Here is an 18,220-nt window from a genome sequence, read left to right as displayed (position 1 = left end):
GTAACTTAGCTTATGTTGATATTGAATATGTCTATATGGTTTTTGTACTTAAATATATTGATTTTTGTACTTAAGTATTTGTACTCAAGTATACGGCACCACGCAAATTACTTTGGTCGAAAAAATTAGTTTTTGTGTTACCCTACAACCATCTTTTTTATTTTTACGTAAATGGTAATAAAACCAAAAACGTAAACAAATTTTATTATAAATATTCACAAAAAGGGTTCCTTATTCATTATGCCACCAATAAAGTTAGTTGGAATTTACAAAATTTACGTTTAGTATAATAAAAGAAGCATCATAAAGAAAAAAAAAACCTTAGACCATAGATAGGAACGAACATTACATGTAGAAAATTTTTGGTAACTTTTTTACACGAATATTTCAATAGGTAGTTTAAACACAAGGTAGTTATCAAAATATAAAATTATAGCACTGTAGTTGATATTTAACTTAATTAATATTTAACCTATTAGGTTAAACGTTGGAATTTTTTTATCATCGAATTTAGTATTTTAGTCTTTATTTGATCTAAAATAAAATCAGTACAAACAATGTAAAAACAATAGCTAAAAAAATCAATTTAAGTACAAACAATGTAAAAACAATAACTAAATTAAGGCAAAAGAAAGAATGTGGTTACTTAGGAATTAGTTTTAATACATGTCTACTTTGTATCAAGAGATGTCGCCTTTTTAAAGCATCTGTTATAATCACAAGCTTATTGAACTTATGTGCACAAAAGATAACACCACAATTTAACACGTTTATCGCATCAAAATTGTTGGGAATATAAAAAGTCGTACGATTGGACTTTTTATATACCCTGTAAGTAGCTTAGAAATATCAAAATGATTTATTGATGGTAAAATAATAAAAACGATTTTTTTTGTTTTAGTATTTTCAAAATAAGTTTTGGCATTTTTAGAAATACTTACCAAATATAAAAATAGAAGGTTTGGGCTTTTAAAAAGAAAAAAATTATGTCAATTAGGCAAAGGCAACCATTGCCTAGATGATATTAAACGAAGTAAGTCTAACAAAAAAAAGTGGAATGTTTATTAAATATATTATATAAAAATTCTATGGAATGAAAAAGGTAAAATACATAAATATATATATAACAACTTATACAATACGCATTAACGTAATATGTGTTGTAATACAAAAAACCTAAATAAAAAAACTTAAAAGACGCTTTGTTGAATTACATAAGTTTCCACGTCTTTGTAGTGTACAATTTTAAAATAGATTTTGATAACGAAGATTGTGTTGATTTCTTGGCAAAATTTACTTTTTTTCATCAACAATTGATGGAGAAACTAAACAAAAATTAGTTATAAATTTTTCTTGGTACATACGATTTTTTTCAAATACTTTTTCTTGTTAATTATAATTTTTTAATGCAAGTTACTACCTGGTGATGTATTTTTATATAAAATAGAATCCAGAATTTTTTCAATTTCTAATTTTGTTTCTAAAATTTCATTTCTAGTTGCTTCCACAGCATTGTCCAACCATTCTTGTTTCTCATTACACGCATTTAAAGCAGAATTCTACAAGTTAAAATAAAAGTTTTTGCCTTCTTACTATAATTTTAAATAAAATTAAAAATTTTGCTTACTTTTTCATCTTTGGTAAGTTTAATGCCTTGTGCTTGCAATTTTTCAGGATCAGAAACTAGTTCTCGCATATACGTTATGAAGTTTGTCAAGCCTAACTTAGCCGCTATGATATTAATATTGGTAAATTAGTTTTTGGGTAAGTTAAACAAATTTAAGCAAAAGGCAGATTTATTCAATGTGTGTTAAAAATTATTTGGTACTCTTTTATAATAACCCTTACTTACATAACATCTTATATTTTTTATCTGGGATATAATAATGTAACAGTTTATAATCATAGTTAAGTATAAAAAGATAAAATACATTTAATACATTATATGAAAAACGAAAATCTTAACAAAAATAGTATATTTAAACACCTCAAGAATAAAAACTACTAATTGAAAATTTTATTAATAAAAAAATGCTAATTGTAATTTTAAACTTGAATACATTGAATAAATCTACCTTTGCTTACTTTATTAATCTTGAAGTAACCATGCTTAATAAATAAAGGTGCTTATTTTTGTATTTACTGCAATTAATTAACTTTTGTTTTTACTAATACTTTAACTGTGCTAAAAAAAACAATACAAAGACTATAAATAAATGGCCTTATAATCTAACATTTTATTTCTTTTTCTTCTCCTTGTTGGTCTTTCTGTCGTGTGTTAAACTGCCTTCCATCTCTTTATATAAAAAATAATACAAAAAAATAATTGTACTGATTTCTAAGTTTCTACCTAGCCTACATTAACTAATTACTTTAAAATCTAATTTGCAAAAAAAATTGAAATCCAATTTGCAAGATATTTTACTAACCTATAAGCTATGCTAAATCAGTCAAACTAAACTAAAACTTTTGATTACTAACCAATGGTGCCTAATTAAGTTACCTGCCCAATCGATAAAATCCACACAAGAGTTATGATCATATCTTAGGGCTAGTTGTTTGGGGGATTCCCCATAGAGTGTCCTGGCATCAATAGAAACACCAAGTTCGAACAAAGCTTCAAGGCAAGCTTGTTTCCCCCAACAAGCCGAAAGGTGCATAAAAGAATAACCTGAAATATATTTAAGGTTGTTATTTATACACATATATACCTATATCCTTGATGTGCAAGATTGACTTCACGACCTAAACATTAATAACAACCGTTGATAAAGTAACAAAGTGTTAAAACAGAACAACACTTCCTTTATTTAAAATAGTAGCAATTCTTACCAGATTCTTTACTTGACTCTATTATATCTGGTGCTTTTTTAGCTAATTCCTTCAATATATCAATCCTGCCAAGCATGCATGCCATTTCCATCACAGATTTTCCCCATTTATCCCGATAATTCAAAAAGTCAGTATGAGATTCTGGATTATCGTCAAATATTCTAAAAAAAGAAATTTCAACAAGTGCATTTTATTGAAAATTTATATCTACTAATTTTTGTATAATTTACCAATAAATGCACATTACTTTTAATAACATAACCTTGTTTAAATATTTTAAATGCAATTTAAAACGATCCTACTAAAATTTGACCGAGAGGCCCGGGGGTGAAACTCAATACTTTAGTGCCCCAACTCTTTTAAGAATTTCTGTATGCCTAAAAGGGCAAATAGTCCTAATTTACTTTTTTAAGTTCTATATTAATAATGGTTGCCAGAAGCTTCGGCCGTGAGAAGCTTCGGCCAGAAGGTTCGGCCTGCAAAAAACGCGGGGGGTCGGTGACGAAATTGCCGCGTAAAATGTCAGTTTAAGACCATATTTTACCGATGCAGGCCATAAGCGCCAGTCTTTAATCCGTTTTAAAAATATATTTTTGGAACAAAAATTAAAAAAAAAAAATATTCTAAAAACTAACTTCTATATTTATCGTAACAACTTATTAAATTTTTTTTATGTATTATACTTTTTGTCAAATTTTATTTTGAATATCGGTAAAATATGGTCTTAAGCTGACATTTTACGCGGCAATTTCGTCACCGACACCCCGCGTTTTTTGCAGGCCGAACCTTCTGGCCGAAGCTTCTCACGGCCGAAGCTTCTGGTCCCCTTAATAATGCCATTACTAAGTACTTAGATTTGGGTTGGTATAGTCTCAAATTACTCAGACTTGCTAAATTTGAATTTGCACTAATAATAATAAACAATTTAAAATCAAGTCCAAAATAATATTAGAGGGTACCATTAATTAGCCAGTTTGGAAAGTAGGGCAGCATGCATGCACAAGTTTTTTTTCGTTGAAAAAAATGCATGCCTGAAATTGGTGTTTTGGATGCCTGGCTTTAAAAGTAAATGCAAAATTAACGGTAAATACGCTAACATAAATCACGTGTGCATGCATAGACTGAAAATTTTAGTACACGTGCATGCGCGGTCACGCCAATTTTTATGCTTGCACGCACGAGATGTCGTCGAAAACTGCCCTACTTTCCAGACTGGTTAATTAGGGATAAGTTATGCACATGCCTACTTTCCAAAATATCGAGCTCCGTTAGTATCGTTCGCCAAGTTTATAAATGCGGAAGGGGTGGAATTTTTATAACCTTACTCTAATCTTTTCTTGTAAATTCCACCCTTTCCGCATTCATTTAGTACTATCCGTTTCAACCAATAAACGCTTATAGAGATCCTAAATTTTGTAATTGCTGGCACATGACACTTAAAGGTAAAGTATTGTAGTACTTCAGTAAAAAAAAAATTTATTGTAGCTTACTTATTTAATTTTTCAATATCATTGCTTAGTACACACTGCATTACTGTGTTCCCATCAGTACCTTCTATATTATTACTATCAATCTGTTCAGCAACAGCCGTCATGTTTGCTTAATTAGTTAATTTTTACCAAAAAAAAATAGTTTCACGTTTTTCACGGTGTTAAAAACTTTGACAAATTTTATATCTGTAACAACTTTGTAAAAGGGAAAGTCCCGAAACAAGTTTGTTGCTAAGTTACTAGAACATTTTTTCAAAAGCGCGTTATTTATTAAAATAATAGTGGTTAATTAAATTTACAAAAACTATATTATCAAATAAATATATTTATAAATTCCAAAATTTTTAAAACAATATTTAGCAAAATTTAAATTTGTTTAACTTCAACGCTAGAGGGATATTATTATTTAGGGTAAGTACCTGATTCCTGGTAACCTAGGTAACGTTATGGCAATTATTAAAAAATAAGAAATGGGGTTAAAGTAACCATAAACTCTTTTAGTTTTAATTTCGTTTTCAAAAGTTATTTTCTATTTAAAAGAAATTGTAATTGGGTGTAAAAAAGGTAACAAGTCAATTCTGCTTGAGGCTGCACACACCTCGGCCGAGGATTATTTTTTTAAACAACGAAACAGTTCACATTCTACAGTTCTATGTTCTAATCCCCGCGAAAAATATTATTTGCGTATTAATGGTCCTTATGAACAGCTTTTAAATAGTATATATTTGAAATAGAATATTCGGTAATCAATAATTTTTTTAATGATTATTGTGCAAATTATGTTGTCTTTCTTTTCCTTTGAATATTTTTTAATTTTATATACATTCTTAAATTTCGAAAAATAAAAAACGTAGGTTTTAAAGTGTTCGGTTTTAGGCAACAAAAACAAATGCGTTATAAAGTGATGTATATTGCTAAAAATGGTTAAACATTTTGCAGGCTATCAAAATATCAATAATACAGAAGTTTGTATAAAATTTTCTGGAAAATACCATTTTTACATAAATAATAATAATAGTAAGTAAACCTCATTAAATACATATATTTGTTTGCTAACTGGTAATTCACTAAACTGGTAAAATTATACCTATTTTATAGATTTCTTATTTGCACAGCAGTTTAACTTTACAAAATTTGTCGGTAAAAAGGTTCATTTAAAATTTGTTATAAATAAGCAAAGTTTTATTTAACGGCAAGACGATGACTGAAATGCGCACCCCAGTGCGAGTTCTTCAAAGTGGTAAAGTCTATCGGCAGATGTTCGATGCTGAGGTCCAGTTAATAAAATCTCTTAAAAGCCGAAAAAATAAGCAACCAGCTGATTTAAATCAATCCTCAGTTTTGCCAGACATTTTTACAGAATCAAAAGATAATCCTAAAACCTGTTCAAATCTCACAGCTACAAATATATTGACAAAAAGACAACAAAGTTGGAAAGACGGGATGCCCAATGACTCAAAAACAGAAAATCCAGTTATGTATAGGTTAGTTAAAATAAAACACTATTATTTTTGATTGCATGTCCGAGATCTCGTCGAAAACTTCCCTACTTTCCAAACTGGTCTATGCTTACAACATAATTTAGTGATTACAAAAATTAGCTTTACATTTTAGGGCCATAGGTTTGACCTTCACTGCTTATAAGTCTATAATATTCTAAACTACATTAGGCAACCTAACACTTGGTCAGGTTAACAAATGTTTTTCAAAAAAATAAAAAGGTGGTGGGGAATTGACCTTATCAAATTGAGAATAAAAAAAAAATTTAAATAAAATGCGTAATGTTATTCTATGTTAATTAAGCTGTAGGCTTAGATTAGGACTTAAATGGTCTCATTAAAAAAATTGTTTTACAGACAGATTACTACTGATGCAGCTCAAAAATCCAAGTTAACAGAATTGGATATCGAGGGGAGAAATGTTCAAGGACTTCCCGATGTTATAAATGTCATGAAGGTTAACTCTGATGTCATACAAAGAATAGAAAACAAAAGAAAAGAACGGTTAAATATTTTATATATACTTTTTTATTTTATTTAAAAAATGTTTAGTTTTAAATTTTGTATCTTTATCCTAAATGTGTTTGCTTGGTTAGGAAAAGGTATTCTTCCTAATATATAATGATATTTTGTTTATTAATCCCTTTTTCTGATATACTTATACCAACTTTAATTTGATATTTTATGTCATGCCATCTGTATTCTATTATGTTTAAAATATAGCAAACAGATTTTTTAACATTTAAAAATTTACAACAAAAATTTACAACAAAAATATGTTATATTTTTTTTTATTTACCCTGACCGAGTAGTTTTTGTTATAGAAATGTTGTAATTTTTTTTTTAAATATTAGTAAAATAAATATTTTTTGTTAATTTACAGTCACGTAAAAGCATTAGAAAATATGAATCATGATCTAAGTATGATCAGTAATCGAGTGGAACCAAGAATAACATCCATTGGGAAAAACTTACAAAAACAACTTAAAGAAAATGATGACAAAATAGATTTAATTTTTAGGTAATAATCACCCATACCAATTTTTTTGTATTCATTGTTTTGAAAAAAATGGGATTTAAATAACCTTTAATTCTAATTATTTTAATTAATTTAAACAATTAAACATTCCGCTTTCATTTAAAAAAATCCAATTATTTTTAGTGAAATTTCTGAGGATGAAAACCTGGTCAATTTTAGTTATGCTCAACTAGATGAACTATGGACCCGAATTGAATCCAATTCTTGTATTAGAAAGGAATGGATCAAAAGTGCAAATACTTGGTTTAACCAAGTGGAAGATGAAAGACTACAAACTGTATGCTAGTTATTTTTTTTTGTATATATCTTTATCCGCGATGTGGGAAAATCGAATGCGTGACTTAAACATAGAGTAACATCAGTTACTCCGACCCAGTCTCGAGTTGCCTGTGGCAGTTTGGGATATTATAGATTATAATTGCCCAGTCATTATGCTGCTGATTAAGTGCTGGCTCAGCAGAAGTTCATACCTTTTATAACGCCTTACTCATGGGCGCTACAGCATGAGATCAGTGGGGATTGAACCCACGACCTCATGTTTGGTGTAGCAAGTGTTCTTACCACTACACCACGCTGCCGGTCAAGATATTATAATCTAGATATTATAACAATAACATATTAACTAGAACTTTTTGTTATGCATGTGAAGTAATACTTAGTTTCTTACAAAGTTGTTATTTTGTTATATATTATTTACAAAATTAGCTTAAAGTTTTATAAAAGAATGATATTTTTCAGATTGCAGCTGTTTTAAAAAAGTTTACTACAATTTTAACTAAGATAGCATATCTCTCTGCAGCTGATATTCAAAGGTTAATAGAGAAAGATGCAATGCTTGTAAATCAAAGTATTTTAGCTAACAGGTAAATGTAGAGATTTAGTATTTATGATAAATTACACTAAACTTGTTATGTTGTGTGAGGTTCGATCCCTACTGCCTCATGCTGTAGCGCCTCCTAAGTAAGGCACTATAAACGGTATAAACTTCTGTTGAGCCAGCACTTAATCAGCAGCTAAAATATCAGGCAATTATAACTAATAAGTGTTTAAACTGCCAAAGGCAACTAGAGACTGGTTGGGGTAACAGTTGTTACTCTTTGATTAGGTTGACCTTTTCAAATCAAGGCAAAAGATATAAATATTAAAAAATAAAAATTTTAAGTATAGCCCATTAACATCAAGGCAATCATTTTTTTCGAACATGTTAGTTAAATCAATTCTTATACAGGAGGGCATATGCAAAACTGGACACAAACCTTTGTGAGTGTGACATCACTAGAGAAATAACCCAACATAGAATCTGGTCTGAAAGACAAAAAGATTGGAAAAAATTAAACGCTGAATTGGCTGTTAAGCAATTCATGTAAATGCAAAACTTTTCTATACAAACATTAAGTTATGATTGCAACTACTGTTTTTTTATTTTTATATATCTTTATTCTTGATAACATAGAATAACAACTGTAACCCCAACCCAGTCTCGAGTTGACTTTTGCAGTTTGGGATATTATGAATTTTAATTGCCCGATAATTAAGCTGCTGATTAAAGACTGTCTCGAAAGGGGCTTATATTGTTTACATCGCCTTACTCAAGGGCGCTACAGCATAAAAGCAGTGGAGATAGACTGACCTCATGTAATGTAGCAAGTGTTCTGACTACTACACCACGCTGCCAGATTAATTGTAATATTTCAATTTTTACTTTAAGGGAATTTATGACAAGTGATGCAGTAACTAACCCAGCTGAAGTAAATGCTGTTATGACAAAACTTTTAGAAGAACAAAAGAAACTTAACACACAAAGATTAAATGTGATGGAAAAGCTGAAGGAAATGAAAGTAAATTTATTGGTTGCAATTTTTTAATTAAATTCAGTTCTAGTTCTTTTATTTTTGTCAAAAGTTGTCTGTTTTTGAGGTAAGTTACTTGTTTATGGTATAGACTGAAATTACCAAAAACCATTTACTGAAAAAAATTTTGCAAGCATCATTTTGTGAAAATTTTGGTGGATGGTTTTTAAGAAAATTAAAGTTTATTTTTTTAAAAAGCGTTAGAGTAGGGGGATGATTGTGAAACAGGACTATAAAAAATGTCTAATGTTGTTAAATCATGTTTTTGGGCATGTGGTTTTTAGCAAAACTTATATTTAGTAAAATGATGTCTGGTAATATGTAAGTAAACAGTTTTACATTCTGGAAAATAAGAAAGTGTTTCTCCTTCCTATTTATAACATAAAATTTAACATAATGTACAGCCACCATCAAGTACGAAACCATCTGTGTACAAGTGGAATACAGGGTTAACGAAGGCAAATGAGGATATTGACAAACTGCATTTGCACATGGTCCAATCTTTACACGAAAAGTATGAAGCAACCTGTCAGATTTGCCTTACAGAGATAGAAAAATACAAAGTAATAATGTTTTTTTAATAATTTTCTTTTTTTTTTCAGTTAAAATTTTTATTTTTAATAAAAAATTTTTTTGAAGAAACTGTTTAAGGACATTACATTTTTTAGCAATGTTGATTATAAAATTTATTATAAATAAATGTATTATAAATTACAGCAAAATCTCCTGTTGTCTAAAGTATGTGATGAAGATGAAATGAGAAGAATTGTAAATGATCACCTTCTTCCATTAGTGGGGAACCAACTAAGAACATTTGAGAGAAAACTGGAAAAAATGGATGTAATTTTTTATAGTTTTTTCTAATTTTTCATATCAAGCCAAAAAAAATCACCAAAAGCACTTTTTTGACATTGTTTGTAATTTTTTTAGAAACTACTAGAGCAACTTGCTGGTCGCACAGAGAAGCAATTGCGTAAATTATTTAAATTTGCCCAAGGTGCTTCTCACCTATGGGATGTGCATGAAATAGGGTTAGCCAAACAAGAGCGACAACTACAGGTAAAAACAAAGTTCTTTATTTTAATCTTTAGTCTATTCATAAAACAGAAATATACAGAAATATGACGGGCAGCGTGGTGTAGTGGTAAGAACACTTGCTACACCACTATGAGTTCGTGGGTTTATTCCCCGCAGCTCTCATGCTGTAGCGCCCTTAAGTAAGGCGCTATAAACAGTATGAACTCCTGCTGAGCCAGCACTTAATTAGCAGAATAATTATCGGGCAATTATAATCCATATAATATCCCAAATTGCTGAAGGCAACTCGAGACTGGGTTGGAGTAACTAATGTTACTCTATGTTTAGGTCGCGCATTAGACATTCCCACATCGAGAATAAAGATATATACAAAGAAATATGTAAAAAAATGCCAATGCAAATTGAAAATTTTTAAATACATTTTAATGAATGTTCCAAAAAGTCAATTAAAAGTGTTAATCGAGCCAATTTAAAAGTGTTTCTACTTTTTAAGAGTGAACTAGAACAATCAAGACAACTGCATGATGGAGACAATCAAGAAAGGGAATCAAGACTTGATATTGCACTGGATAGATTGAGACAAGAAAGCACAGATGAAGCACTAGCCTTGTGTTTAGCTCAGTGCATGGAAATGCTCTCTTATGTTAAAGAAGGGTAATATAAATGACTAAAAATAAATAAACCAAACTAAAAACAATGTTACCATTTTTGGCTTGGTATGCAAAGGTAGTTAAATAGACAATAGAAACAATTAGGTTTTGTTTTTTTTTACATTTAAAGGGAATAAAATTTTTCCTTGATGTGGAAAAGTCGACTTCACGACCTAAACATAGTATAATGTAAACGCCTTACCCATAGGTGCTACAGCATGAAAGCATTGTGTTATGTTGTTATTGTTACTGTTTTATTTTGAAATATCAGCTATGAAGATTTTCATGAAACTCAAATTACAAAAGTGTCAGAATATCCTGACATGATAAGCAAGGAGCTTGTTAAGTATGAAGAGGCTGTATGCAAGTTTTTTAATGTAAATCGAGCATCGGTGGATCAAATAACTTCATCATCTTCCAGTGATTCAACAGAATCTGTACGTAATATATTTTCTTTTACTTGTAACTAGCCATTAATTTTAAAATACAAACAAGGTTCTGGTACTCTTTTGATTTAATTTTAAGGCGACAAAAAGAGCAAATAAAGCAAAGAAAGGGGTCAAAACCACAAAAAAACAGGCAAAAACCAACTAATCTGTTGTTTATTTTTTAATTGTTTTAATATACAAAACTAGTTAGAACATTTAGCATAAAATTAGAAAAATTTTTGAGGATGAACAATTAGAAACTGAAGTTAGTAATTTGTAAGGCAGGTCAGATTCTTTATAACACATAGTATTGTTTTTTAGCACTTTAGTCAGAGTTGTCACAACAATAAAATAATTTTTATTTCAATGTTTTTTTTATTAGGACAAAAAAAAGAAAAAGGGAAAAGTTGAGGAAGATGAAAGTGAATTTGACAAAGTGGTTCGTGAAATTCTTACAACAGAACAAGGTATGTTGTACACTTGTCACTTGTTGTAAAAATGCACCATATAAATTATCTTAAAGTTGGGTGAATAATAAATGCTAAATACTATAAAGTTGGTTAACTAAAGAAAAATATCTCATGTTTCTATGGCTTAAATGTTGCTCTGTATTTGGGCAAAGGTAAAATCCTGTGCCTAAATGTTAAAATAATAAACACTAAGCTTTACTACATAAAATCCTGGGTACCATCTTCCTGATTTCATGCTGTAGTGCTTTTTAGTTAGGTGGTATAAATGGTACAGAATTTTACTAAGTTAATTATTGGCAATTACGTTCAGATAATTACTAAAATTCCCAAAGTTAACCTAATACTGGGTTGGAGTAACAGTAGTTACCTAATGTTTAGGCTGTAAACTTAGCCTTTCTACATCAACAATAAAATAAAAAGATGTCTCAAAAATATAACATAGCATTCACCATTTAGGAACATCATTTTATGTTATGACAAAGTTGAATACTTCTTACTCATATGATGATGCTTTAAGCAGCGATGATACTGAAACATCACTTACATTTATCACTGAAGGAGGTAATAATATTTTGATTTAACCATAATTATAAAAAAATTTGTTTAATCAGTTAATAAATACTTTTACACAGATAAAACTAGATTATAATGTTTAAGTTAAAGATTGATATTGTTAATATCTCCTAAAATATACTAAAATTGACTTAAAATTTAGTATAATTAATTCATTTAGAAATTCATTGTAATTTTATCATTATAATTTATTATTAGGTTCACTTGAAGAAGAACCAACACCAGAATTTATTAAAAATGTTTATATTGAAGTAACTTACATTCAAGATCTTATTAATTTGTAAGTCGATTTTTAATCTACAAAACTGCTGTCAATAATATAACTTGTTTCTGGCACAAGTTTACAGAGTCCTTAACATATTTTAAATCATTTACTAGTTTATGATACAAGTTTTTAATTTTTAAAACCTCACCAACATCTAAATGATTTAAACTTTACAGCTGTGACATCAAATTTAATTTTTTAGTGTGAGAATGGCCTTTTTAAACCATTTGGAAAATTGGAAAGAAAGGGCTGTTGCCAATGCAGAAGCTTCAGCTAAAAGTAAACAAGAAGAACTAATATCAGAATTAGATCTTCGATTACATCTTCATGCCCCTAGAGCTAAGAGAATTGATATTGATGTAAGAAATGTAAGGGCAGGTAAGATAAGATTTTATTTTATCAAACATCGCATAGTTTTAAATTTCTAATACATACTCAATTACATTTTGTGGTATTTAGCTGAATTAGTTTTGCACAAAGAAAGAGTAATGAGACATTGTCGAGGCATAACCGCAGCATTATCAACCTTGAAATACGACTTTGGAAATATGACAAAGGAACATGATATTGATGCCTTGGAGTTCAAAGCTAAAGTTGAAAGCTTAGAAACTGTTTACACAAATGCGACAAAATCAACAAAGTAATATTATTTAAAATTATTGAAAATATAATAGGGATTACCAAAGATTGCTAAGAAATAATAGTCTCGAGTTGTCTTTGGCGGTTTTATATATTCATAGTCTGGTAATTATTTTACCTGTGAATTGATTTTAAAATCAGCAGGGATTGGTACTATTTAAATTGTTTTTTTTTTAAATATCTTTATCCTTGATGTGGGAAGGTCAACTTCACGACTTAAACATAGCGTAACATTTGTAACTCCGATTTAGTCTCGAGTTATCGTTGGTAGTTTGGAATATTATAGAAAATTTAATTACTTGCTAATTACGCCGCTGATTAAGTGCTGGCTCAGCTGAAGTTTATACCGTTTGTAGAGCGCTACAGCACGAGAGCAATAGGGATCAAACCCATAACTTTATGTAGTGTAATATGAAGGTGTTATAACCTGTGAGCAGTAAAAATCAAACACATAACTTAAGTAGTAAAGTCAAGTGTTTTAACTTCTACAACATGCTGACCCGTGCATTTAAAAAAAAAATGTGACACAAATTTAGATTCATGTTACCTATTTTGTTAAGCCTTTCATTTATTATTATTTTATTTAACTTGTTCTTATATGTACAGGTTAGTGGAATTAACAAACTTGATTAAATCCAACCTGGAAATATACAGTGACACAATTAAAGCCTCTTTAAGGGAATTCAGACAAAAACTTGATTCTACTTTGCAAAGATTAAGGGATTCCAATGCCCACTGCGTTAAATCCTTCAAGTAAGTATAAACATATGCTTTTTTTATTTAAGAATTATTAAAGTATATTTAAAAAAATAAAAAATAATTGTCAATATTTACACCTGTTTATTCCTCACTCTTTAGATTATTCTCTGAAGGTGGCAACTTTAGTCCAGAAGAAACAGTTTCTCTTCGTAAAAATTTGGATAAGATGTCGCAAAAGGTGGATGCTGCGGAGGGGGCAGTAATGAAGGATCTTGAAGGGATGGAATCGAAGAGAATAGAGCAAGCTTCTGATGTAGTGGCTAAATTCGAAGAAAGGTAAGTTTGTTGATACACTTGATAAGTCTGGTCTTGGTTTTGCACTTAAACCCACTTAGCCAATTATTGAATCAGTAGCCATAGTAAAGTCATGACAATATTCAATTGCTCACCACAAACTGTATTTTTTTAATTTTCAAGACTTGTCTTGGACAATATGTATACAACTAGCAGTCCATGAACCCCCCTTATATATAGATGTGCATTTAATTAACTTGTTTAAAAGTTAACTTTGGTTTTAGGTGTTTTGTATATATATTAACTGCATAAATTTAAAGACAGAAATTATTTACAGGTTTCAAAATAATTTGGTTGACCTTGTCTTTGTTGAGAAACAACAACGATGGGTAACAAATGCTCAACTTCGCATCAAAACTGAAGTAGCTTATAGTAATGGAATGGCTTCTGAAGTTGCTGGACATTTGGCCCTATTGAAAAGAAGAGTAGATGCTTGCGAAAGACCGAATATTGATAAGGAGGTTTATAAAGTTTTACATTTTTTTGATACAAAACATCATTTTGAATATATTTTGGTTAAAAAGGCATTAACTAAAATAACAGTTTGTAGTTAACCATTTAGATTTGTATTTGTAAATTTAAAATATTATATATTTTTTTATAAATTATTAACAGAAAGTATCTCCAGAATTGTTGCGATTATACATTCGTGATATCATGACCAGTCTTTACCAACGCTCTCTTTATTTGAATTGTGCTAAACCTTTAAAACCTGCAGAAAACAAGGTATATGACACTGTAATACAATTATTGGAAATATATTTCGTTAAATAAATAGATCTTGTTGTAATTATTGTTTTTCCTTCAAATATTTGCTCCTAAAATGATATCCTTTTTTTAAACTCACCTAAAATGATATCCTTTTTTAAACTGTACTTTTTTATTTTAAGATTGAATCACAAATAAGTTTAAATACTGAAGGAACCCAGGCCCCTGCTTCCTCTGCAATGGGTTCCCTAGTTCCCTCGTCCAGGGGAAAACCTAGTAGGGGCCCTACTAAAGGGCAAAGTAGACAGGGGCTTGATACCCAGGGGACATTGGGTACAGCGGGGACAACTACAGGAAGTAGGGTCGGAGGAAGGCAACCTACTGATGATTCTGCTATTGGAGTCATAAAAAATATATTGAGGTTAATTAAATGGACATTTTGTAAAAAAGGGTCCTGCTAAACATGTTAAAATGTAATTTAATTTAGTCCGTCATGTACAGTACTTGCCATAAATAAACAACAAATTTTATTAAGGGCTCAAAAAGGAAAATACTTGGATTCAGATGACACAAAATCTATTATGACAGGAACCACCAAAATTGCCCCGTCTTCTTCAAATTCACAGGTTTTTGTTTTGATGGTTTGTTAAATTCATCTGCTACAAAAATTGTACTTTAATCTTAATGTTTCACAACTTTGTCAAAACAAGCTTACATTTTTTATTAAATTTAATGTAAAAAAAAAAAGTTTAATTTGAAAGTTAAGAAATGTTCTTTAAAATAATTTTTTTAGTTTGGAGTAGGTTGCAGACAACATGGAAAATATCAACGACAACCAACACTAACAAGTATTGCTGGTAGTATGCCAGAATCTGAAAGCAACAAACTACCTTCTTCTGATGGGTGTGCTAAATTGTTTTGTTTATTTGTTTTCATTAGCTTGCTTTTATTCAACTATATACTTCAAAATTATTTTAGTACATTTTATAGAATTAATATCCTGCTAACTGATTTTGGCTTAGCAGGAGTTTGTGCATTCTATTTTGCTGCTACAGCATAAAAGCAGTTGAGATTAAACCTAGGACCTTATTTTGTAATTTGTTCTTACTATCACACCTGGCTGCTAGTCAAAATAATTGAGGTAATGTAATAAATAAAATTAACTAATTATTGTGTAATGATTTCTTTAGCGGTGCATCAGGTGTTTACAGAAGAAGAGAAACTAAATTTGAAGCAAAATATATGATTTTTGGAGTTAAACCACCTGAAGGAAATCACTTCATGGTGAAGGTGAGATTATTAAAAAAATTGATAATTTTGCTATATTTATTATAAGTTAAATACAGGGTACAAAGTAACTTTTTTATGAGAGCGGTGGGGATTGAACTCACAACCTCATGTGGTGTAGCAAGTGTTCTTACCACTACAGCATACTGCCGGTTAAGACTTAAATATATATTTCTTTTTATAATGTTTTTAGATATATCAAATTTTGCATGAGAGTTTAGATGGCATGTTGTCCACTGCTGAGATTTACTACAAACAAAAGGGAAATAGGGCAACCACTAGACCACAACTTATACAAGTAAATAAATTATTTTATCTATATATTTAGATGGAGAAAGTTAAATGATATTCCTGGTTTAAAAATAAACAATTACCACTACATATAATAAAGTTAAAAATAAAATATTTTAGACTTTTTTTATGTATTGTAGGATTCGTTTGATCTTTGTGCAAAGAACGTTGTTGAAAAACTTGCAGGATATGAAAATCAAACTGAAGACTTTCACAATAAAAGTTTGCAAGGTTTGTCTAAAAAGTAGACAAAATAACTTAGTAAATAACTTTAATGTCAATTTAACCCAGGAACTAAACCTGACAAATTAACCTAAAAACACCTTCTTTTTGTTTTGTTTTTTAATAAACTTAACTCTTTAGGGTTAAAATGTTGTCATGTTAATTTGTCCTCAGATTAAGTTGACCGGTCAATAACTTAAACAGATAATGATTTTTTTTTTAATAAATCTATTTTGGACAGATTTTCGTGTACTTTTAAGACAGTTTGAGGAAAGTTTATGCGAGGTACCTCGACTTATTTTCAATGACCTTCTAAAAAAAGAACTAGACCTTTTATCGAACAAACTAAATACAATAACGTCAAATTTTAAAACAATGGAAGCAAATTGGGAGGCTAAAAAGGTAATACCACTTCAACCAGTTTTACCTTAGTTGTAATAAATTGGTTAAAGACTGCTTTAAATAGGACAAAAACTTATTTTTTTAAATGTATTTATTTATTAGAATGATCACAAAAACACACTACGGCCTACACTTGGTCATCCAGATCAAGAGGAATTGTATTTACAACTATTAGAAATGGAAGCTAAACGCCAGGTTTGTGCTTGCTTAAACCAACAGAATAAACTCTGGGCAAATAAATGATCCATTTTTTATATTAATTATTTATTTAAGGGGAAAATTATCAATTGACTATTATTGTGAATAAAATACATTTGAATAAAACTATAAAACTGTTATTGCAGAATGAACATGTAAATGGTGTAAGTGAACATGCACACGAAATGGAAAAAAATGCCCGTCTTTGTGCAATGAAGTTCGTGTACCAGCTTTCACAAATTTCACATGATCTTTTGCAGCAATTCGATGATCTCATAACCATTGATGATGTCATAGTTGGAAGTGAGTTTATTTAAAATCAAAATGCAACAAAAATAGCAAAAGTTATTGCATGATTAAAAGGCAAATAAAGATGATGTTTAAAACAGATCTACTAATTATCTATTTTTTGTTTTATTTTTAACGAAACTTTCTCTAAAACCCAGGAGTTGCCCCTCACAAAGAGCTAACAAGTGTTCTTCTTCGGCGAAGAAATCAAGGATTTAGCATTGGTGAAGTTGCTGACCCACGGTTCGGGGAAAAAGTAATTGTCGAGCGAGGGCCCAAACAATGGCCCCCATGTGATTTGACAATTCTGTCTTTACCTACTCAGGAAAAGACAGAAGAAAGCGATGTTTTTGACTCAGATTCGTCATGTAAGTAAATCATTTAAAAGGTGTTTAATTTTTAAATGCAAGTAATTTTGCTTCTTTTAATTTTAGAAATTTAATATTAAACTTCTCAAAAAGAAATTATTTAGCATGAAACTTTGGTTAAAGGTTTATGTATTTTTTCTTTAGTATCAGTATCAACAAACACAACAACTCTTCCTCATGTTTCGATTATTAAACAACGTGATTTTGTGCTCAGTCAATACAGTAAAGCTCATCAAACTGCTTTAGCAACCGTGAAAAAAAATTTTCAAGAAAATCAGCAAGCTGAAAAAAGATGGTCAGACAACTGGATTGAATCAACATTACATGTTAAAAACTTGTATAATTAAACGATATAATGATTTAGTTTTACTTGTTGTCTTTTGTATTACTTTTTAAAATTTTTGCCACTTTTATTGTTTTATACATGTCAATTTTAATTTTATAAACAGTTTATTTTTTAATATATAAAATATAGCCATAGCTTAAAAAGTTTTAAATATTTAGTAGATATAACTATTTACATAACCTACTGTAATAAAATTACTAACTTTAAAATATAACCTAAGTAAGAATGTAAAAAACAGTTTCGTGTAAATAAAAGTTAAATAGATTGCATAGCACATTTGGTTT

The 18,220-nt window shown here is 29.6% G+C and overlaps 2 protein-coding genes across 2 annotated transcripts; one reads left to right on the top strand and one right to left on the bottom strand.

Moving 5' to 3' along the window:
- Positions 1 to 398: 398 nt before the first annotated feature.
- On the bottom strand, positions 399 to 4,498 carry LOC145744152 (ankyrin repeat domain-containing protein 45-like). The gene is made up of 6 exons (XM_082562270.1): positions 4,323 to 4,498; positions 2,833 to 2,993; positions 2,504 to 2,671; positions 1,628 to 1,731; positions 1,421 to 1,559; positions 399 to 1,325 (listed from the first exon to the last, which is right to left on the bottom strand). Exons 1-6 carry the CDS (start codon positions 4,424 to 4,426, stop codon positions 1,294 to 1,296), a joined length of 708 nt encoding a protein of 235 aa, XP_082418396.1. The 5' UTR covers positions 4,427 to 4,498; the 3' UTR covers positions 399 to 1,293.
- A 927-nt stretch (positions 4,499 to 5,425) lies between these two features.
- LOC145744151 (coiled-coil domain-containing protein 180-like) lies at positions 5,426 to 18,112 on the top strand. The gene is made up of 32 exons (XM_082562269.1): positions 5,426 to 5,806; positions 6,179 to 6,325; positions 6,705 to 6,842; positions 6,984 to 7,137; positions 7,599 to 7,723; positions 8,089 to 8,223; positions 8,569 to 8,698; positions 9,115 to 9,273; positions 9,428 to 9,550; positions 9,641 to 9,769; positions 10,242 to 10,402; positions 10,670 to 10,835; positions 11,209 to 11,293; positions 11,753 to 11,857; positions 12,068 to 12,149; positions 12,337 to 12,512; positions 12,594 to 12,774; positions 13,380 to 13,526; positions 13,632 to 13,808; positions 14,104 to 14,287; positions 14,442 to 14,552; positions 14,717 to 14,955; positions 15,070 to 15,160; positions 15,328 to 15,437; positions 15,725 to 15,824; positions 16,015 to 16,119; positions 16,253 to 16,343; positions 16,576 to 16,736; positions 16,839 to 16,931; positions 17,081 to 17,237; positions 17,381 to 17,590; positions 17,735 to 18,112. Exons 1-32 carry the CDS (start codon positions 5,523 to 5,525, stop codon positions 17,935 to 17,937), a joined length of 4,659 nt encoding a protein of 1,552 aa, XP_082418395.1. The 5' UTR covers positions 5,426 to 5,522; the 3' UTR covers positions 17,938 to 18,112.
- The last annotated feature ends 108 nt before the right edge of the window (positions 18,113 to 18,220 follow it).

This window comes from Corella eumyota, chromosome 2 (genome assembly GCF_963082875.1).
Source record: "Corella eumyota chromosome 2, kaCorEumy4.1, whole genome shotgun sequence".
NCBI lineage: Eukaryota > Metazoa > Chordata > Ascidiacea > Phlebobranchia > Corellidae > Corella > Corella eumyota.
The sequence above is the reverse complement of the archived record's forward strand: the minus strand, read 5'-3'. Positions and strand labels throughout refer to the sequence as shown.

What these genes read in the sequence shown, in the direction of transcription:
- LOC145744152 (XM_082562270.1), bottom strand. Translation starts at nt 4,426, where the DNA reads ATGACGGCTGTTGCTGAACAGATTGATAGTAATAATATAGAAGGTACT. An exon ending in AGAGTCAAGTAAAGAATCTG is followed by an intron (nt 2,672 to 2,832) that starts GTAAGAATTGCT and finishes AATATATTTCAG; the next exon opens with GTTATTCTTTTATGCACCTT. An exon ending in ATATAAAAATACATCACCAG is followed by an intron (nt 1,326 to 1,420) that starts GTAGTAACTTGC and finishes ATTTTTGTTTAG; the next exon opens with TTTCTCCATCAATTGTTGAT.
- LOC145744151 (XM_082562269.1), top strand. Translation starts at nt 5,523, where the DNA reads ATGACTGAAATGCGCACCCCAGTGCGAGTTCTTCAAAGTGGTAAAGTC. An exon ending in CAAAGTATTTTAGCTAACAG is followed by an intron (nt 7,724 to 8,088) that starts GTAAATGTAGAG and finishes ATTCTTATACAG; the next exon opens with GAGGGCATATGCAAAACTGG. An exon ending in AAATGGAAGCTAAACGCCAG is followed by an intron (nt 16,932 to 17,080) that starts GTTTGTGCTTGC and finishes CTGTTATTGCAG; the next exon opens with AATGAACATGTAAATGGTGT.